This window comes from Bidens hawaiensis, unplaced genomic scaffold, assembly GCF_021521415.1.
Source record: "Bidens hawaiensis isolate Kalapana, Puna unplaced genomic scaffold, B.hawaiensis_p1.1 tig00000780_1, whole genome shotgun sequence".
Taxonomy (NCBI): domain Eukaryota; kingdom Viridiplantae; phylum Streptophyta; class Magnoliopsida; order Asterales; family Asteraceae; genus Bidens; species Bidens hawaiensis.
This window is the reverse complement of record NW_027491045.1, coordinates 4,186,991-4,209,881: the sequence shown is the minus strand read 5'-3', so window position 1 is coordinate 4,209,881 and position 22,891 is coordinate 4,186,991. Positions and strand designations below refer to the sequence as shown.

The following is a 22,891-nucleotide window of genomic DNA, read 5'->3' as shown; positions in this document are numbered from 1 at the left end:
TACGGGAGTCCAAACACGACTTGTGATAAACAGGACATATCTCATTAACCATTTATTCCAAATTTCAAATTTGCTTCTTGCATCGATCCAAATTCACACAACAGACACCACGTGACATTATCCATCAACAACCATAAAAGAAATTCAAAACCACGCGACAACCCCATTTCCTAAGAAACATGCCAACAACTTCCTCCATTGTTGGCATTAAGTATGTATTTGCTTGAACACACAAATGTTAGATATTTTAGTGTAGTTGGATAGATTTAGTTGATCACTGTGAATAATTATAATATTCATCAAACAAGTTAGGGAGGTGTGGGGTGTACGTTTGTTTGAGTTTATTATGATTCTTGGGAGCGTAGCCACTAAAGCAACGGGTCCCATTGGTGCAACGCTCTCCAAGGGGCAGCATATAGTGCCCCTATCTTGGTCGAGCTGGAAACTGTCAAAGGTTACTTCAGTAAAATTCATTAGAATTTTAATATTTGGGTTTTTAATGCTATTGGAATTTCACAATGGAAACTGCAAATGGTAGGCTCTTACCCTAATCTCCATATATGACATATTGTCATTTTGGCCAGGATCTCGAAATTCTCGCAACAACAACAACAACAACAACAACAAATCTTAATGAATCTTAATCAATATCAATTATGGGATCAATTATATAAGAATATGTTCCTACCGACTAATATCTTCAAAACTACAACAATTCAGCATGTATGTAACAAAACCCCAAACGAAACCACTAAACGATCCATGTGGCAGTAACCACTTTTAGGAAGTTTGGTAGTGTGATGCACACAATAGTTGGAGAACTAAGATACGTTTTCATGCTGTAAACTCTTAAAGAATTGTACTATCTGGGGAATAATTCTAATATAAATTCTTTAACTGCACCAGTATCATAATCGTAAGGATCGTCATAGTAAACATAATATTCAGGGGCACTAGAACTCTCTGAAAATTTTGTAGTAAGCAGTTCTCGCATTTTAGCCATAGGGAGATTGAGAGACGAGCTATCAAGCAGCATAGAAACAACTTCATCCATTGTTGGCCTATCCTCTGCATCTTCTTGAGCACAAAGCAAGCCAATCTCCAACAACCTTGTTATATGAATTGAGTCGACATCAATTCTCAGATCAATTATATCTGCAAGTGTTCGTTCAAGCCATTTTTCTCTCAACCTACAACAATTCACCATGTATGTTAGATTGTAGCTATACTCCTGTCATTCTCTTACAAATTAAACAAATTATATCGCCGTTTGCATTTTCATTTTACATTTTCTCACCATATGATTTCTTTGTACACAAACAAGTGAAAAAACTAAGATCAAAAATCATATGACCGGTAATCAAAATGCATTACCATGAATTTTACATGTTACATAGAGGATATGTTATTAACTGAAAGGAAGTTGGACATACATTGATCCATAATCATACTTACATTTCAAGGGAAATATCAATGCCCGCTCTACGCGCAGTCATAAATTCCAAAACCAACACACCAAAACTATAGACATCTGTCTTGGTTGACAAATCACCATTTTTCATATACTCCGGTGCCATGTAACCCCTGGCACATGTGCATGTATTAGCCATGAACAACAATGAAAAAAAAGATACATATCTTACTAATTCAACAAATGAGCATGAAACATAAAATAGTGGTTCTTTGGTACTAACCAAGTCCCATTAATTCTGGACTCATGGCGATCAGTCTCGTTGATTGCTAAACATTTTGCAATCCAAAAACTTGACAATATGGGGTTCAAACTTTCATCTAAAAGAATGTTTCCGGGTTTTACATCACAATGTATGACCCGGATGGGAGCATCCCTGTGAAGGTAAAGAAGTGCCCTAGCAACATCTAGTATTATTTTGTACCGTTTATCCCAGTTCAAAATGGTACACTCCGGATCTAAAACCACAGATAACAAAATAGGTGTTATGTCAAGATGTATTTATCAAAACAGATAATAATATTAAGAACTAGAATGATAGTATAAACTTAAGATGACTGAATGCGGTGCAAAGTCATATACAAGGATGTACATTTCAAAATGAAAATGCATACCAAACATCAAGTGATCAAGGATAGAATGTAGTGAAAAGTCATATACAAGGAATAATCTGGTTCCTTGAATGCAATATCCGAGCAACTTAGCCACATTCTCATGTTCAAGCTTTACCAGTATGGATGCTTCATTCATAGAATATTCTTTACGTCCGGTACCATAAAAAGACTCAACAATTGCTATAATTTGTCCATTTGATAGCTCTCCCTGGAAAGAGAGATCAAGTTGATTCTAGAAGATGGTAGAAAATCCTGGAAAACATGTAGTTAGATAAGTGATTTTGATACCTTATACCAAGAATCAGATGTGTGTTGTGAAATTTTATTAGCTTCATAGAAGAAATCAGTTGCAACATTGATATCTTTAAAATCAAACCGACATAACGTTTGGTTTTCACCACCAACAGTATCAAAGTACAGCTCCAAGGAGTTTAAACCGTTATCTTCTGTTACAAGATCAACAAGTAGCTCTTAGATAGACTGTAAGATATCAAAAATAGCAAGAAGATGATTGCTGCCAATTAAAAATGGAAAAAAAAACAAAAATATATATCTCAATGGCTAATTCATGTGTATTGGAAAAATTAAGAGGTTAAACAAATGAAACTGGCATGGAAGAGAAAATGATACCGGTGTTCTGGTCATCAGATAGAAATTTAACTTTCGAAGCCTCTCTGGTAGGTTGTAACTTCCTGTTGGCTTTCTCTTGAAATGCCAAAATAGACTCAAGACCGACCACAAGCGCTGCCATTGTAGGTCGTTGTTTTGGATTCTTATCCAGACATCTTTTTGCAACTTCTGCAAACTTCTTTAAACATTTAGGAGATACTACCCCCCTTATATCACTATCAACAATTTCCTTTAGCCTACCTTCTTTAATGGATTCTTGAGCCCATATCGCCAAACCCCAGTTGTCCTCATCAATTCTTCTATCTACTGCCCGTTTCCCACACAGGACTTCAAACAATACCACCCCAAAGGCATACACATCAGATTTTCTGGTCAGCTTACCCGTGTAAAAGTAATCAGGATCAAGATACCCAAACGTGCCTTTTATGCCAGTGTTGATGTAAGTGATCTGCTGGTTTTTTGGACATATCTTGGACAATCCAAAATCTGCAATCTTAGCATCCCAACTGCGATGTAACAATATATTCGAGCTTTTAACATCGCGATGTACAACTCCATGCTTAATACCCGTACCAGTGTGAAGATAGTCTAACCCACGAGCAGCCCCTATGCATATTGTGAGTCTTTGAATCCAAGATAGAGGGGTGTTTTGCTTGTGGAGATGATCTTCAAGGGTTCCATTTGACATATATTCATATACAAGGATCATTTCATTCTCATCATTGCAATAACCGATCAGAGACACCAAGTGGCAATGTCTTAGGTTAGAAAGCATATTTACTTCGGCCCAAAATTCAGATGCTCCTTGATTAGACGTTGAATCAAGACGCTTTATGGCGACATTGAAAAGATTTGGGCCAATAGTGATAGTTCCTCTGTAAACTTTGCCAAACCCCCCACGGCCTATGATGAGTGAGTCGTCAAAGTTTCTGGTTGCTTGTTGAATCTCAGAACAGGTAAACTGGCGGCATGGTTGTCGCCACTCTGAGGATGAGAATGTGGTTCTAATCTCGTGAGTGGTAGAGGGCATAGACATGATTATTAGACTTACAGATATGAACTAGGAAAAGAATATAGACAATATCCTGATCAATATAGTATCACATTCATAGATGGATCATGGGTAGTTTCCTCATATATAAGATTTGAATAGCTTTTATAATAGTCAAACCAATTATACTTTATAAGAAATTACAATTTGGTGATTGGAAACAATAATTCTAAGAAATTACGATTTTGCTCTATTTTCCACAAATAGGACAAGGTTTTGGCCTGAAAAGTCTTACCTCCATCTCAGTAGTAACATAATGTTGCTCCAGAAGACTTCTCCATTGGTCAACTGCCGCCGGTGGATTGACGTAGTTCCATTTTCCGGAAATTAATTGTCAAATGCGTAAATGACCACTTGTTTTAACTTATTAGAGATCGAGCGTGGCTCGTGAATCGTTTTTTAAGCTCGAGATCGGCTCAAGGTCATCGTTTATAATTTATTAAATAATAAATAATTTATATACATTTTTAATTGTTTTTGTATAAATTTAAATTGTTTATATATAACATAATATTTATTAGTTAGTTATTTTATTATTATTTTATATATAACATATAATAAGTAAAGTTTATGATCAATATGTCCAAGATCTCGCAACAAAACAACAACAATACACTAATCCTACATTAATTATTAATCGACTAACTCAAACGAAATCGACTGAATTGCACACAACTATTAATATATCGACTAAACCGAACAACAATAATCGACTTACTCTAACAGAATCGTTAAAAAATAACCAACCGGAGTTCTTTCAAAAACTGAAGTTTCGCATTTGGAGAGTAGGGTGTATTGACGGTACGTTTGGCTTTTTTTATTATGAAATAATCTATAAACCAATATGTACAACCTGTGCATTGCGACGGAACCACCATAAACAAGTGCATATTTTACGCGTTAAACTGTGTAAAATTTTAACTTTGTTGAAAGTTTGTATAAAAAAACAAATCTTTAATGTAAACCCACGCGTTATTGTTATTGCAAGTTCATTGATAATATCCCAAAGCTTATGTAAAACGGTCAAAGTGTGTTGAGGCGGGACCATTAAACCAAAACAAAAAATAGACGTATAAGGCTGGACCACACAAGCGTGTTGTGAACTCACAATTCAATCGGGTTTGAATTAATATAGTATATAATAATTATAATAATAGCTAAATAAATTTATAAAATATGTGATTAAAGAAGAAAACTAAAATATATGACATAGATTAAAAGTTTATGAGGATTTTTTTTTTTTGCAAATGAATGGATTAACAGAAATAAAGAATACACCGTTGATAAATACTATTTCCACAAATTCGCTAGCAGTGCTGCAGAGGTTTCCTCGTTGATCAATTTCCACCGGAGAGGAAAAACGATAGCCAGAAAATATAATGCTTCTCTCCGGTGGCAAACTAGTTGATTTAGAACCCCAAGATTGCAACATATCAGAAAGCAGGTCAATGCAGAACGAGCTAGATGTAACTTCACGCTATAGATCGAGCAGTATCTCAACTTAATTACACCACAATTTCATAGAAACGTGTTTGCAACCACCATTTTGTTCCCAAGTTAGTTCCTTTAATGTAGACACTTGAGACAATTAACTCTCCCTTTAGTTGACTTGGATGAATTCAATAAATTATTTCCAATCACTATGTTGTTCCATGTATGTAGACCCTTACAACATTTATTGCTCTAGGAGAAAAATGGATCGAAGGTGTTTAGTTGACTTAGATGAATTTAGTACATTATTGTTAGGATATAATATATTTAATATCTATAACTGTAGTTACATATTATCCTCCTGGTTGTTTATTACTACTATGTTTGTTACTACCAGTCAGGAGGTTGAATCATCATCCTAAAAGTCGTCACAACTGTGCCGATGGTTTATGTTCTCTGAGATTCAGCAAGCAATCAGAAACTTTATGAATTACTAGTCATAGGCTGTCGGGGTTTTGGCAAGGTTTTCGAAGGAACCATCTATGGGGCTAATCTATTGATTGCTTTCCAAAACGCGGCTGGATTCGACTTCTAATCAAAGAAACAAAAAAAATAAAAATTAAAATAATTGAACCAATCAAAGAGCTACATTACCCACAAACCACCAATCAAAATATTATGATGAGGACATTTTTTGCAAATTAATATATAGGATAGTTATTTGCAATAGGTTAATAGAAATAATAAATACACAGTTGATAATACTAATTCCTTGTTCAGGGGAAACTCAACATCTACAAATTCGCCACGGCAACATGGTGCTGCAGAGGACTTCCTGATGATCAATTGCTGCCGGAGAGGAAAAATGATCTTTGGAAAATCTAACGTGCTCCATCTCCAGCGGCAAAGTAGTAAATTTTGAATCCGGAGATTGTAAAAGTATCAAAAAGTCTTTCAATGCAGGACGAGCTAGATGTAACTTCACGTTACACAACAGTATCTCAACTTAATTTCATGGAAACCATGTTTCCAACCCCCAGTTTGGTCCCTATGATGTAGACACATAACATAATTATTTCTCCCTTTAGAGAAAAAAAAAAACAATCAAGGATCTAAGGTCTTTAGTTGACTTGGATGACTTCAATACATTATGTTAAAGGGAAAATTCCCAAAATAGTCCCATTAAGGAGAGAGATTCTCAAAATAGTCCAAAACTTTTTACATTCCCAAAATAGTCCTCCGAAATCTATCTCCCACGTGAGATTGGGATTCGTGACGTGAGATTTGGTTGACGTATCATAGACTGACACGTGTCACTTTAAAGATAAAGTTTCAGATAAATTTGTCTCGGCCAATAGTTTTGTAATCAAAATAGTTTTCTGAAAAACCATTGTTTTGGAATGAAAGTTGTCCGTCACGTGAGGTTTCAAAAAAGATGATTTTCGCGTTTCTTTGAAATTCATCTACTCGGACGCATGTCAAATGAATTTCGTCAACTACGTGAAGTTTCAAAAAAGTTGGGAAAAAAAACGATACGTTTTCGGTGAACACAGTCTTTGTCCGATCATGATTTTCAATAAAGTAAAAAAAAACGATTAATTTACAAAAAAGTTTAAAACAAACGATAATTTAGCTCTGAATCTTATCTGATCAGTTGATTTTCATTAAAGTTTTATAAAATCCAAAAAAATTGTATTTTCCTTAAATGTTCTCCCACTTCAACAAAATTTTGTTGTAGAACAATGAAATTCAAGAGAGGTGATCAGATTGAAGTTATTGATATGGGTGTTGGGTTCGTCGGTGATACGTGTTTCGGCTAGAAATATATACATCCATATGACTATATGAGAGATCATTACATATCATATAGATGCAAGTATGCACATTGTAGTACAGTACATAAAAAACAAACATCTATTCAAATGCCTACAACAACAAATACAAATGGATATAGACACATATCAGTTAACTCAAATCCATGATTTAATTACCAACAGTCAAACCAAACCTTGAAACTAAAACCATCGAAAATGATGAGTTTCATATCAAAACTCATGGGATTCTGACAACTCGAATTTCAACGCAAAAAAACATGAGTTTCATATCAAAATTTATCTTTTTCTAAATTCTATTCTTTTTAGGCAAAAACCGATTATTTACATGAAAAAATATCGGATATACAAACTTTCTAACAAAATGTATCTACTCTGACAACACGTCTTTTTATGCAAAAAAGACGAAATTCAAATGAAATGCGTCGAACAAGACGAATTTCAAAATACCGCGGATACCGATGAGTTTAAAACCTCACGTGACGGACAACTTTCATTTCAAAACAATGATTTTTCAGAAAAGTATTTTGACTACTAAAATATCTGCCGAGACAAATTTCACGGAAACTTTATCTTTAAGTTGACATGTGTCACTCTGTGATACGATAACCAAATCTCATGTCACGACTCCCAATTTCACGGGTGAGGTAGATTTCGGAGGACTATTTTGGGGATGTAAAAAGTTTTGGACTATTTTGAGAATCTCTCTCCTCAATGGAACTATTTTGGGAATTTTCCCTATTTTAAATCTATAACTGTGGTTACATATTTTGGGGATATAATCCAAACTATCCTCCTGCGTGATATATATATCTATTACTATGGCTAAATCCTCATCGTCATCCTCAAAATTGTCACAACTGTGATGCCAGTTTACGTTATCTGAGATTCAGCAAGCAACTAGAAACTTTGATGAGTCATTAGTCATAGGTCGCGGGGGGTTTGGCAAGATTTATCAAGGAACCATCTATGGGGCAAACCGTTTGACTGTTGCCATAAAGCGGCTGGATTCAACTTCTAATCAAGGAGCTTCGGAATTTTGGGCTGAAGTTAAGATGCTGTCTAAGTTAAGGCACTGTCACTTGGTGTCTTTGATAGGTTATTGTAACGATGAGCAAGAGATGATCCCGGTTTATGAGTATATGCCCCATAGAACCCTTGAAGATCATCTCCACAAAAGCCGAACATCTATACCTTGGGTTCAAAGACTCAAAATATGTATAGGGGCTGCGCGGGTGTTAGATTATCTTCACACGGGGACGAATATTACGCAAGGAGTTATCCATCGGGATGTAAAAAGTTCTAATATCTTGTTACATGAGAGTTGGGAAGCTAAGATTGCTGACTTTGGATTGTCTAAAATATGTCCAAAAAATCAGCCGTCTACTCACGTTACTACTTTCGTGAAAGGCACGTTTGGATATCTGGATCCTGATTACTTTGCATCCGGAAAGCTTACCAGAAAATCCGATGTGTATGCCTTTGGGGTGATACTTTTTGAGGTCTTGTGTAGGAAGCAGGCGGTAGATTCAAGTATCGATGAGGAGGAATGGGGTTTAGCTAGATGGGCTCAAGACTCCATTAAAGAAGGCAGGCTAAAGCAAATTGTTGATACTGATATAAGGGAGACGATATCCACGAAATGTTTGAAGTATTTTGCAAGGCTTGCAGATCGATTTTTACATTGCCATCCAAAGCAACGGCCTACGATGGCAGAGATTGTGGCGGGTCTTGAGTCTGTGCTAGGCTTACAGGAGAAAGCCAACAATACATTTCATGGTGGTGGCATGACAATATTTGGTAGAAGGGTACCGATGTTCGTCTTTCCATCCAATGGTAGAAACTCAGGTATAATTTTCTCTTCCACATGCTGTATTAATAGGATAGGCCTTCATGGAATCTTAGATAGCAGGTAGGTTGTATTAATTTCCTTATTTAGGTTTGTATTGTATAAGTAACTGAGGAGTTACCGCACAAGTGATATTTTAAGATAGTTCCAGATCTGATTAGTGATTACCAACACGCATTAATATACTAGCAGTAGAATGTTCATTTATAGTGACTTATGATAGCTTCTGGCTGAAAAGATATTTCCTTTAAAAGTGATGACTGATAGATAGTTATTTAAATACATATCTGATCTAAAGTTTTTTTTATAACCGGTACCTAACAGCTGGTTATTTTTTTGCATTTGCAGCAGAGCGTGTAATAGAAGATGAAGTAGAAAGTTGCAGTTCTTGTTCTTTGAAGTTATTTACAGCTATTATTGGAGATGAAAGCAGAGTACCATACGAGTTTGATTATGATACTATTTGTGTTGCAACTAATAACTTTTCTGATGCTAATATAATTCCGCAATCGACATTTGCTTCCATGTATAAGGTATCCATAATCACACATCAAATTACCAATTCCAAATGCTGCAACAACTCTAACCTAGGTGCTCTTTTCAGGGGATGTTAGGAAATGGACAAAGAATAGGAACTGCTCAACCTTATTCTAGTTCTAAATACCAAAGATTTGAAGATGTATTGTTATTATTGGTACGACTTCAGCATGAGAATTTGCTTAAGTTGCTTGGATATTACATTAAAGAAGCAACACCGTGTTTTGTGTTTGAGCATGCAGCAAATGAAAGCTTGGATCACTTGATATATGGTATGAATTTTAATATTAACATATGTACATCTTACGCTTATTGTCACGGCATGTTTCAACACAAAGCATACTGCTACTAGTGGGAACATGAATCATGATGCAGTTTATATAGTGACTTTTTCATTTTCACATTAAGTTCAATGGAGTAAACTCTTATAAACATGTATTTCTGATTCTGTTTTTGTAGATCCTAATTTCATTATTATGGGGTGGAATGTACGGTGCAGAATAATACTAGGTGTTGCAAGGGTACTTTTTTACCTTCACAATAATGCCCCCATTCAGATCATACATGGTGATGTCAGACCTGAAAACATTCTTCTAGGAGAAAGTTTAGAGCCCAAAGTCTCTGGTTTTGGATTTGCAAGATGCTTAATCGATGAGACTGATTGTGTTGATACGGATGTGATTCATTGGACATCGTAAGTACATGATGTGAAACTATGATTGTTTTTTTTTTCGTGTTCCATTTCTGATTCTATATATAGTTTTAATCTGGCAACATATTGGTTTAATTAGTAGTTCTCAGTTTCGGTTTTCTAAGGTCTTAGCACACACTACTAGAAAACTGGGCAACTGCAACCGCCATTTCGGTCGCAAATCGGTTGCAAATGCCCTTTTGCTACCGATTTCAACGTCGGGAATTTTTTTGCGACCCGAAAATATTGTTGCGACCGATATTGCGACCAAATTTGTATTCGCAAATTTAACGACTGAATCTGCAACCGAGTCGTTTTTGTGACCGATTTTGTGACCGAATGTTTGGCGACCGAGATGCGACCGCAATTTTTACCAACCAGTTTTGCGATCGAAAATTTACAACCGGTTTGCAACCGAACCTTTTTTACGACCGTTTTTGTGACCGAAACAAACATATCATGAGCAATTTTGCTACAATGTACATTGTAGCAAAATTGCACTTGATATGTTTGTTTCTGTTCGTCTAAGTGATCTATCCTCCTTATGGAATACTGATACGTGCATATGTTATATGTGACGTGGCAGGGAACACACAACACCAGAGTATAAGTTGCACGGACGTCTGTCAACTAAGTCTGATGTCTTTAGTTTTGGCATGTTGATTTTGAAAACTATAAGTGGATGCAGGTCATACAAAGGTATTTCTGCAGCTAAGGAGAACTTTTTGCAATATGTAAGTGTGATTATGGATTATCATATCTAAAAGTGACAGTTTTAACTCATTTACTTATGTACCGGTCGGTTTAAGTAGTGTTATGTATCTTGATCGGTTAAATATGTAAAATTAAAAGAACCACTAAAAAAAGTTAAAACGGGTCAAACAGGCCGAAAATTGCATAAAGTCTATTTTTAGTCATGGTGTGGTTCCTTACAACATGGTTGTTGATTTTTTGTAGGCTTGGGCGAATTGGTGCGAAGGAACATCTTCAGTTATTGTTGATCCTGAAATTGATGCGGATTCAACATCTGTAAGAAGATTCATCCACATTGGGTTGTTATGTGCTCAAACAAATGCAATTGGCAGACCAACCATGGGGGAGGTCAATGGCATGCTGCTTAGCAGCTCCTTGCATCCGCTCCTTATTCCAAAAGTCAACAAATTATAGAAGACTTGGCTTGTACAAATGCTGGGACAGTCGAGCAATTCGCGTTGGAGCTAGAACCCGATAAAAGAAGAGGTTTATGAAAAAGGTTGTACCTTTTTATTATAGTTTGTAAGGCCCATTTCATGATTAGTCTTTCGTATTTGTGCTTTGTGTTTTGTTTAGGTAATGTTAGCTAGTTGAACTTGTATTTTGTATGTTTGGGCCCAAGGCTATATGTATTTGAGCCCATTGGGTCGTATATAATGAAATGGTGTATGAGTTTACACACTATATATAGAGTGTGTAACTCATACACAAACTAACCTTTTGCAAATCTTATCATTACAACTCACAAACTCTATCTTCTCTTCCTCTCACGGCAATAACAAACACCAAACAAGATCCGAGATCTCGGTCCTCACTAGTGATTTCTGCTAGCTAGTGTAGAGGTTGATCCAAGATAACTAGTTGTTGTGTTGTTAGATCCGGTCAAGGGACCTAAAATTGGTATCAGATCCTTTCGGGCTTTACTAGTTGTAGATCTTGGGTCACAACCTTGGATTTTGGTCCTTGTTTGTGTTAAAGATGGATTTTCAAGAGTTTTTCTGGGTTACGGGTTCATAAAAGTGAAGAAAAGTGTTCAAAAGTTCATAATGTTCAAGTGTTCAAGCTTTGGGTTCAAGTTTGTGTGTAAAAATAAAAGAATCAAGTGTTAGTGTGCTTAAAATCTTCAAATTTGGTGTTAAAAGGTGTTAAAATATTGGTGTTTGTGAAGATCCATTAAGGGTCAAAGTGATTGAAGTGACTTACATAGGAAAGGCAATCTTGAAAAGGGTGGCAGGAAAGTACACATTGTACTTTCCACAAGTACATTTGTAATCGAATCGAGTGAGCATTCGAATCAAGTTATCCATTCGATTCGAATTCAAGTTGTAATCTAATCGAATTCAAGAATAAACTAATTGAATCAAGTCATCCTAATCGAATCGAATCGAATACCAAGTGATCTAATCGAAGATGAGTAATCGAATCGAGTCCAGATTACATTCTAATTAAATCATATCCTAATCGAATCGAATCCCCATCCGATTTGAATAGTCCATTCGATTAGGTTATAATCTCATTTGATTAGATTCATCCATTCGATTAGAGTATCAAGCCATTCGATTACTTTATACTTAATCTTTTTCAAGAAGTTGCTCATCCATTCAATTACTTTGCATTCGATTACATTACATTCTATCACCCTGTATTCGATTACACCCCATTCGAATACTTTGTACTTGTGTTTTTCAAACCGAATCAGATTGTGTTTGTGTTGATCTTGAAGTTATGTGAGCAATGGCCAATCCAATCGAAGAAGCTAAAAATGATGTTGTAAAAGGTTACATGATCTTTGAGAATGAGGCTGGAACCACCAACAAGTCTCCAAAGTTGATAAAAAAAGGATAATGATTTTGAGGAATTCAAGCGGCGATTTAAGAACTACATTAGAATTCTTAATTATAATCTACTTAGACCACTTGAGCAAGGTCCATATAATCCCACAACCACTTCTGCTGATGGTGAAGTTCCTAAACCTGCAAGTTCTTATGATGATACTAACAGGAGAATGTTTAATGAAGATAATAAGGCCTTTGGTTTTCTTAGTGTTTACTTCTCACATGAAATTGCACTAACTTTGAGGGATCACACCACGGCTAAAGGTCTTTGGGATGCCTTGATAAACAAGTTTAAGGGAAACATTGAGATGCGAAACAGCAAGAAGGGAATGTTGAAAGGAGAATTCAACATGTTCAATTATGTTCAAGGAGAATCAATTGCCAGTCTCATTCAAAGATTTGAAACCTTGATTACTAAGATCAAAAGTGTTGGTATTGAATTTGATCAAGTTGAAATCAATGACAAGCTGCTTAACTCCCTCCCTTATGCTTAGAATAGTAGTGTGATCACAATCAAGAGAACTACTAATCTGCAAATTACCTCCCCTGCTGACTTGACTTCCCTTATCAAGTCATTTGAAATGGATGAAAAATTAGGATGGGTAATCATATCAGTTCTCTTAATCAAGCTAGAATAGCTACTGGATAAGGTGTAAGCACAATATTTTTGACACAATCACCCATGCTACTCCAATAGCTAATTCTGCCCTCAAGACTACTGCCGCACCTCAAGCACCCTCAAGCTCAAGTTCCTTTCAAGATGCATTTGACAAGGCCGTTGCACAAGCCCTAAGAGCTCATGGGATCAAGAAACCTGCAAGCAATCAAGCTCACTCTGCTCATCAAACCATTTCACATGATGACTCCAATGTGGCACTATTTCATGCCTTTATGGCAAGCCATGAGGAGTTGTTACAAGGAAAGCTGCTTTCTCCTTCTTTTGAGCAAGGAGACCTTCCTGAGATCAACAAGAAGGATCTCAAGAAAATGGACATCAAGTATCAGATGTCCATAGCTGTTCACAGAGCTTCCAACTTCATGAAGAAATATGGAAAGAATAGTTTCAAAGATGCTGATGGGAAGAGTATTGGGTTTGAGAAAGACAAGTTGTGTTGCTACAACTGCAATGAAACAGGTCACTTCGCAAGAGAATGCACCAATCCACCAATGGCTGTTAATGACATCAAGATCACCGAGATGTCTAAAATTGATGGTGCTAAGAGACATGAAAAGAGGCACGTTCCTAGTTACTCCTCGAAGCCAAGAATCCCACAGGAGTTCGAGTGTGATGGTCCCCGTGTAGGGCCAATATTCTATATTAGTTTTAGGATTGCGTATGTCTTTATATTTGCTTAGAGTCGGTGTATTATGTACCTCGGTACGTTTATTTTTTAAGGACAAAATGTAATTGTTGGAGAAATGGGACCCTATATAAAGGGTCACTTAACCCATTTCTCAACAACCAACCATGGTGAATACAACACTTGCACCTTTCATTCTTATCCAAGTAACCAAAAACTCTCTCAACTCCCTTTCTTTCTTCCAAGTTTCGGCTCCACCATACCCACACACAAGATTCGAGATCTCGGTCCAACTAGTTGTTTCCGCCAACTAGTTGTGAGGTTGATCAAAGAACAACTAGTATTTAGTTTGTTTTGTTGTTTGATCCGGTTTTGGGACCTACAATTGATATCAGAGCTTTCGGGCTCTACTAGTTGTAGATCTTGGGTCACAACCTTGGATTTTGGTCTTGTGTGTGAAAAGACGGATTTTTCAAAGAAAATAAATGGGTTTCGGGTTCATAAATTTTTCAAAGTTTCTAAAAAAATAAGTGTGTTCTTGTTGAAGATGATAAAATTTGGTTGAACAGTTATTGGTTTTGGTGTGTGAATCTCAAAATATTTGTTTTTGTAGTGTTATGCATGTATTTGGGTTGGTTTGAGAAAGGTGATAAGAAAGTGAGTTGGTGACATTCCAAAAGAGGAATTCTAATACTTTGTCACTTGAATACTTTTGTCACTTGAATACAATTGTATTCAAGTAAATTTTATTCAAATCCTTTATCACTTGAATACAATTGTTCATTTGAATACAATTTTTATTAGAATACAATTGCTCTAAGTAAATTGTATTCAAATATAAGCTTCCGAGTTCTAAGTAAATTGTATTCAAATCCTTCATTATTTGAATACAATTGATCTAAGTAAATTGTATTCAAATCCAAGCTTCCGAGTTCTAAGTAAATTGTATTCAAATCCTTCATTATTTGAATACAATTGATCTAAGAAAATTGTATTCAAATCCAAGCTTCCGAGTTCTAAGTAAATTGTATTCAAATCCTTCATTATTTGAATACAATTGATCTAAGAAAATTGTATTCAAATCCTTAATTATTTGAATACAATTGATCTAAGTAAATTGTATTCAAATCCAAGCTTTCGAGTTCTAAGTAAATTGTATTCAAATCCTTCATTATTTGAATACAATTGATCTAAGAAAATTGTATTCAAATCCAAGCTTCCGAGTTCTAAGTAAATTGTATTCAAATTCTTCATTATCTGAATACAATTGATCTAAGAAAATTGTATTCAAATCCTTCATTATCTGAATACAATTGATCTAAGAAAATTGTATTCAAATCCAAGCTTCCGAGTTCTAAGTAAATTGTATTTAAATCCTTCATTATTTGAATACAATTGATCTACGAAAATTGTATTCGAATCCTTCATTATTTGAATACAATTTATCTAAGTAAATTGTATTCAAATCCAAGCTTCCGAGTTCTAAGTAAACTGTATTCAAATCCTTCATTATTTGAATACAATTGATCTAAGAAAATTGTATTCAAATCCAAGCTTCCGAGTTCTAAGTAAATTGTATTCAAATCCTTCATTATTTGAATACAATTGATCCAAGTAAATTGTATTCAAATCCTTCATCATTTGAATACAATTGTCCATTTGAATACAATTGTTCATTTGAATACAATTGTTATTTGAATACAATTGTCCATTTGAATACAATTGTTATTTGAATACTTTAGACTTAGCTTTTGAGTAGTTTTTGTTTCAAGAGTGTTTGATCGTTGAGAAAAGGGTTGTCCCATTAACTGTTGACTTTGACCCGTTGACCGTTGACTTTGACTCGTTGATTGTTGACTTTGACCTGTTGACCATTGACTTTAAACAATTAAAAAAAAACTTTTTTTATTTTTACTTAGTCTTCCATTAAAAAAATGTCTTACAATTCTGAGCTTGGAGGAAGTCTGAATATGAGGGAAGGCCTAAAGGATATTTTAAAAGAAGAATTCAACATGTTTAAACATACTCAAGGAGAATCAATTGCCTCTCTCATCAACAGATTTGAGTCACTCGTTACAAAATTGAGCAGTGTCGGTATCATCCCTGAGTTGTCTGAGATCAACATGAAGTTGTTGGATTCACTGCCTTACGCATGGTATAGCAGTGTGATTACCATCAGAAGAACGACAAACCTAGATACCTTAACACTCTCAGAGTTGACTTCTACCATCAAGTCTTTTGAATCAATGGATGCCAACCTTCGAATAAACAATAAGTCAAAAGAAAATAAAGGTGAGACAAATGTTACGGGTGTGAGCAGTCAAGCAAGTCCTATCATCCCCGAGTGTGCTGCATGTGGAAGTAGTCAAGAAAACACCTCGTCAAGCTCCACTTATGGGATTCCTACTCCTGCCTCTCGCATTCCCGAGGTACACAAACTTTGCACACAAGAATGTATTGATAAAGTCCTGCACTATAGAAACCATAATGCTAAAATTTTAGAAAAAATTCGTAGCATTAAGTGTCAGAATGATGAACTTAGGAAAGCTGAAAAGATATACTCTACTAGGATTAAAACTCATGGTAATGATATGGAAAATCTTAGGGAAAAAGTTACCATTGCTACTAATTTAGCCAAACGTCATGAAAATCAAGTAATTGAACTAAACGCTAAGATTGTTAAATTAGAGATTGAATTAACCCAAAGAAAAATTGTCATAGAAAACTTTGAGTTATCATCTGAAAAACTGAATAAACTAAATGAGGCACAGATGGGATTAAGAGTAAAGTTAGGAATCGGCTATGATAGTTATGCAGTTCCACCTCCTATCAATGATAACCATACTAGTCTTCCTCACTTTAGTTTTAACTCACCACCAGAGGAAGAAATGGTCTATGGTATTGGTCATGTACCCATATCAAATACATTTGTTCCTGCTGCTCCAAAGACTGTTAATTCAGCTGTTCCTTCAGTTAATCCTAATAGTAGTTCATCTTCTACAGCGGGTTGTGTAGAAGAAAAGGGGTGTGTGAAAACAAACAATGGTTGTGGAGATAATATTGATTCCAAAAACATTTTGAACAATGATGTATCTGATGAGAGTGTTCATGTTGGCACGACTCTTAAAAATGAAAATGATGTTTCCATTTCTGATAGTGACTGTGAAACTATTTTTAATGAAACTATTGTTGATAGAAACGTAGCATGAAAAGGTACATATGAATACTAACTTACATAGTTGTTCGTCAAAGAGTTGTAAAGTTGAGGAAACCAAAGTCAATGAAAATTGTTTTGAAAAGGAAAAGGCAAGTACATCTGGTAAATATGTCCCACCTCATATAAACAATTTTTATCAATCTACTAATCAATATTATCAACCTCAACTGTACAATCAATTTGATAATAGCTACTATGGTTATTATCCACAAGATTATGTTAACTCTTTCTACACTAATGTTTTGATGATCGGGTCAATCATCAAATGTGCTTTATAATCATGTTCCTTTCCATGGATCACCTTTCCCACCACACCAACCATTTTATAGTTCTGATGAGTTCTATAGTGCTCCTAGGAGAAAATGTTGTTTTGTTTGTGGTCAATCTTCTCATCTTGCAAGATATTGCAAGCACTGGTTCAACCAACAACTTGATATTCAAAGGGGGCTTAGTCAGTCCCTAAAAGGTGCTTTTAGTAGCCCAGATTCAAGGACTGATCAATCTGATAGTGAAGCCAGTGAAATGGATGTGAGATCCAAAGTCAATAAAGTAAAACACAAGAGAAAACCTTTTTGGAGAACTAAAAAGGATAAAATCAAAAAGGATCCTAAGACTGAAAAATCTAATGATTCACAAAAAACAGTTTTAAAATTTTTTAAAAAAAGTCTAAAATCTTCAAACCAAGGAACAAGCTTGTGCTTGGATTCCTAAGGACTATTCTTCAAGCGATGAGTCGCCAAGAAATAAATTGTTTTCAAGAAATAAAATCAAGTTTTGTCGATTTATGGTCGACTTTCCCGAGACAACTAAGTCTCGGGAACCCATGTCTATTTAAACGCTTAGTGCATGTAGGTTCAATCAAGGAGGACTATCAAGAGTATTCGGTACTTAGATAGTGGTTGCACCCGACATATGATGGGAGATGAACCCTTGCTATTTGATGCTAAACCATTCGATGGCGGATTCGAGTCTTTCATAAGCGACATGGGATGACAAACTTCAGGGAAATGTTTCATACTTTGTGCTTCAACAATGCCAACCTTGCTCAAATGGATCAACCACAACTTGTCGAGCGCTTCTCAAGTGATGGATCCAGCGTCAGCTGCTTGGCTTCGGTTTGAATTTCTTCAACATGTGATAATGCATGCTTAGGATAGTCCATTTGACAACAGCTTTGTTGACCTTTTCACTAAAGCCATCGTTCAATTTTGATTAAAACAATTTATCTATCTTTTTGTATATAAAATTGTAAATATTTTTTAAATATGTCACAATTTTAGAGGGAGAAAAGGAGTTAACTTTAACTCACCAAAAAGATTTTCACTTTTGCTTTAAGAAAAATAGAAAATTAAGTCATTTGACTTGACAAAAATATTATATATTTTATTATTTAATTCTATTCTATTAAGAAAATCTGAAAATGTATCAAAGATATTCTCTCGTTTAGAGGGAGCTCCTTTTAAAGGGAGTCGGATAATATTAAAATATCATAAAATTTTGAGAAATCGATCCGACCTTTGGAAAATGATAGAAAATTGTCTTAGGTGATCCTAGCACATGAAAAGAGTAGATCAAAAGCCAACAAGATCATTGCTTGATGTGTAGATAGGCTTAACAAATGAGTAAGTATCATAGTGATATAAACTTAAACATCTGCATATGCTAGTGGTTGCACTCTTATGAAGCGGTTGCCGACTCCAAATAAGTCATATCAATGAAGGCAAAAATCATAATAGTCAGTCATACACGAGCCCGTTAGTGATTGGTCACAATGAAAATTATTTCTTGCTTTAGCTTCAGATATTGAAAAATATCAAAAATTATTGAAAAAACAGAAAAACTGCAAAATACTCAAAAAGTATTCAAAATCAACAACAAAAATGTTGATATTTTATCAAACAAAAAGGGGTATATTAGAACCACGTAACGTGGGGCAAACAACTAAGTCCTAAACACTTTATACGAAGGCATAAGTCAACAAGGCTAGTAAGTCCATGGTTCAACCTTTACATATTGTTTGAAAGAAAAGTTTGCAAAAAGTCTATGAAGCTCAAAATGTTTTGATCAATCATTAGGGGTCGGAGTCGATTTGGGGTGATACTGATGAACACAAAGTATGCCAGAGGTATGATGGAGTTTCTAACATGTCGGATTAACAGGGGACCACACAAGTATTGTGCCTAATTAATACCTTAACGTATCATGGTGAAATCAAAATACTTGTTAAGTTTAAAGTGGACCAAAATATCTACAATCGACTTTGGGTTCTTGGCATAATAATATCCAAATAGAAGTGTGATCTAGGACATTATAGACAATGTGATTCCATGTTGTGATTTTTCTGACAAAAATATTAAACTGATTAGAAAATTATGTAAATATTATTGTTATATAATATTACATTTATCTTTACTCATATGTTTTCCCTTTTTCTTGTTTTATTTTATGTTTCAATTTTAAAATATTATGTATATATATATATTCGAAATATTATAATATATGAAAATTTCAAAAAGATTTTAAGATTTATGTGTTCGTACATAGTTTGTTAAATCTTTGTTTTATCCAAAATCATGAGTTTTGTTGTCAAGTCGTTCATGCAAAGTTCGTTGGAAACCTGGGACTTATATAAATCATTTACAAGTTGAGGGGGGCATATTTTGAAAAAAAAAAAATCTTCTTTGACCCTCAAGAGGGTCTGTGAACGAATCTTATTTGCTCTAAGTTTTGTACAGCTGTACATGGACAGATAGATCAAGATCAAGTGTCCTGGGTTGCAGAGACTGAAGTTGCCAATGTTGAAGCGATTAAAAGAAAACGAGAACGTGGCAGTTGGGTTGAACCTAAGAAGGAGTCAGTCTATAGACAAAGCAAAGAAACAAGTCGGCACAAGAAAGTCAACAAAAGAAAATTAGATGTCGAGCCTCCCGCATATGATGTATGTAAAATTTGTTGTTGCCGATCCTTCCCAGGAAATAAGATTGAAGTTCAAGTCTTCAAGATCGGAAAATAAAGAACTGTCAAGATCCAATCTCGTTCAAGCTCTTGGATCAAGACAACTACTAGATTTCAAGAAATAAAGACGAAGCAAAGAACTTGTTGAAGGTTTCTGGACATACACAATCCTAGAGGGAGATTGTAGGGCCAATATTCTATATTAGTTTTAGGATTGCGTATGTCTTTATATTTTCTTAGAGTCGGTGTATTACGTACCTTGATACGTTTATTTTGTAAGGACAAAATGTAATTGTTGGAGAAATGGGGACCTATATAAAGGGTCATTTAACCCATTTCTCAACAACCAACCATTGTGAATACAAACTTGCATCTTTCATTCTTATCCAAGTAACCAAAACTCTCTCAACTCCCTTTCTTTCTTCCAAGTTTCGGCTCCACCATACCCACACACAAGATCCGAGATCTCGGTCCAACTAGTTGTTTCCGCCAACTAGTTGTGAGGTTGATCCAAGAACAACTAGCATTTAGTTTGTTTTGTTGTTTGATCTGGTTTCGGGACCTACACCCCGAAACCTGAATTGGAAGGGATTATTTCCCCAACCGACGGCATCATATTGGCTCTGACCCTGCAGTGACGAGCGCTCGAAAAGCACATCTATCACTGAGGCCAGAGCCGAGGAGCACCCCTCTTTTTTTCAAACAGCAAGATAGGCCCTTCCTGCCACTTTTAACATAATAGAAATGAAAAAGGAGATTCCTCCTATTCCAAGAGAAATAACATAAAGAAACATCATCAGAGTGCTGAGTAAGAGAAACTGAAAGAGCGCTTGCCTATTGGGAGGATGACCAATTTGAAGAGTTGAAGAATCCTCTGACCTTTGCTAGAATGGCCTTCATTAATCAAGCAAGCACCTCATCAAGCCCTGCTGTTTAAGCACCGCACCTACCCCGTCATTCCCAAGGTACACAAAGTTTGTTCACAAGCTTGTATTGATAAAGTTATGCACTATATAACTCATAATGCCGCCATAATAGATGAGAATCTTAACCTTAGATGTCAGAATGATGATCTTAGAAAAAATTAAAAGATTTATGACACAAGGATTAAAACTCACAATAATGACATGGCTAAACTTTATGAAAAATATTTTCAAGCTGAAAAACTAGTTGAACATCACGAAAAGACGTGTTGTTGAATTTGTTGGGTTTTATGCAAGTTTATCAAAGTCTAAGTTAACCATATTTAACTAGAAAACGCAACGGAAGCTCGTGTTATAAAACTTGTTATGAACATACCATTATGTTAAAACTAAAAACCCGAAGCCAAGGATCAAAATTACAAGAACAAGATGCTCACAAAATGTAAATTGTACCTTCTTCTACCTTTAGAAGAACAAGTGGGTTGTTGAAGGGGATGGTGGATGAATGACAAGCCTCCAAAGAAGAAGACCTCAAGCTATTTGTGACAACACCAAGTTGTTTTGCTAGGATTTATGAACACAAAGCAAGCTCACCAAGCTCTCTTTTTTCTGCTGCTGCTGCCGTGAGTTTATTAGAGAGGAAGAGAGAGATTTTTGAAGCTTGAATACACTTGAAAAGATTCAAAAACAAGACACAAATGCATGTGTTGTGATTGGAGGTTTATCAAGTGGTCAACTTAAGAAGACAAGGCTTTTGATTGGACCAAAAACCTCCACCCACATGGGGTGGACGGTTATTATTATTATTATTATTTTTTTTTTTTTGTTTTGTTTTAACCATTAAAACATCTCCATTCATTTTATAAAACTCATTTTTATAAAATGTACATACATTTATATAATTATTTAACCAATTAAATAATTAATTTATATAAACAAATTATCTAGATAATTTATTTAAATCCTCAAGTGTGTTTGTTTAGAAAACCAATTTTCTAAATACTTAGTGTTCGGTATTCGTTTAAATGATCAAATCATTAAAAGAATACATTTGGTGTTGTCTAGCTTGTTATTGGGTATGACCCGACTTGGATCAAACACAGTTAGCCACATTAATATAAGCATGTGTCTCGGGCATACGTATTTCAACAATCTCCCACTTGCACGAGATACATAGAAAATTAATGCAAGTGGTGAATACCGCCTAACAACAGTTCACCACCCCTAATGTGTTTGACGAAGTGCCATTCAATAACATCATCCCTTCAAGTCCCTTACTTGATATGATTTAGGTGAATCTATCATTATATCTCTTTGTTACTAGATGTCATGTTGGATCTAAGAGACATAGGCGATCATTCTCTTTACAATTCAACTTTATCAGGCCTTAGACATCTAAACTCTCAACACATAAGAGGAACAAATTCCATCTTGACTGTATACGCCTCTCACTATCACTTTATACTCCACCTGAGCTCATCCTTATGTACCATCTTTTACGAATAGCGAAGGGGAGAGTCAAAGTGTAATACTTGGTGAAAATCAAGACCCAGTATACATCTCAGGTCTAAGGATAATATGAAATTCTCCTTTACTCAAAATTACTAATGATCAGGTCCATCGACTCCATGTAGTAATATTGAGAGCGGGTCAGTCCAATATTTGTATCCCACAAATATCTATGAACCTTGGCAGCAAACCTATGCTCCATATTCATTCCTTATGAATATCCACCAATTCTAGTTCATAATAGTCTTGCTTCATATTTGTTCCCACAAATGTGATCGACTACGGACTTTTA

At 35.3% G+C, this 22,891-nt stretch overlaps 2 protein-coding genes and 1 pseudogene across 3 annotated transcripts in view; 1 reads left to right on the top strand and 2 right to left on the bottom strand.

Annotated features, from left to right (window-relative positions):
• Positions 1 to 7: 7 nt before the first annotated feature.
• On the bottom strand, positions 8 to 3,797 carry LOC143538756 (uncharacterized). The gene is made up of 6 exons (XM_077032241.1): positions 2,716 to 3,797; positions 2,374 to 2,531; positions 2,086 to 2,293; positions 1,695 to 1,929; positions 1,456 to 1,584; positions 8 to 1,190 (listed from the first exon to the last, which is right to left on the bottom strand). Exons 1-6 carry the CDS (start codon positions 3,749 to 3,751, stop codon positions 863 to 865), a joined length of 2,094 nt encoding a protein of 697 aa, XP_076888356.1. The 5' UTR covers positions 3,752 to 3,797; the 3' UTR covers positions 8 to 862.
• A 4,098-nt stretch (positions 3,798 to 7,895) lies between these two features.
• LOC143536074 (receptor-like protein kinase ANXUR1) lies at positions 7,896 to 11,355 on the top strand (the record flags this gene model as incomplete). The annotated part of the gene is made up of 6 exons (XM_077030158.1): positions 7,896 to 8,877; positions 9,227 to 9,411; positions 9,483 to 9,687; positions 9,875 to 10,109; positions 10,693 to 10,840; positions 11,064 to 11,355. Coding segments are annotated over 6 exons (1,965 nt in total), but the record flags the coding sequence as incomplete, so codon positions are not given.
• LOC143538716 (receptor-like protein kinase FERONIA pseudogene) overlaps positions 11,246 to 22,891 on the bottom strand; it is a 95,036-nt pseudogene continuing 83,390 nt past the window's right edge. Inside the window, exon 7 of the transcript XR_013136304.1 lies at positions 11,246 to 11,365. The product of XR_013136304.1 is annotated as a receptor-like protein kinase FERONIA pseudogene, transcript variant X2 (transcript). The remainder of the gene's footprint in view (positions 11,366 to 22,891) is intronic.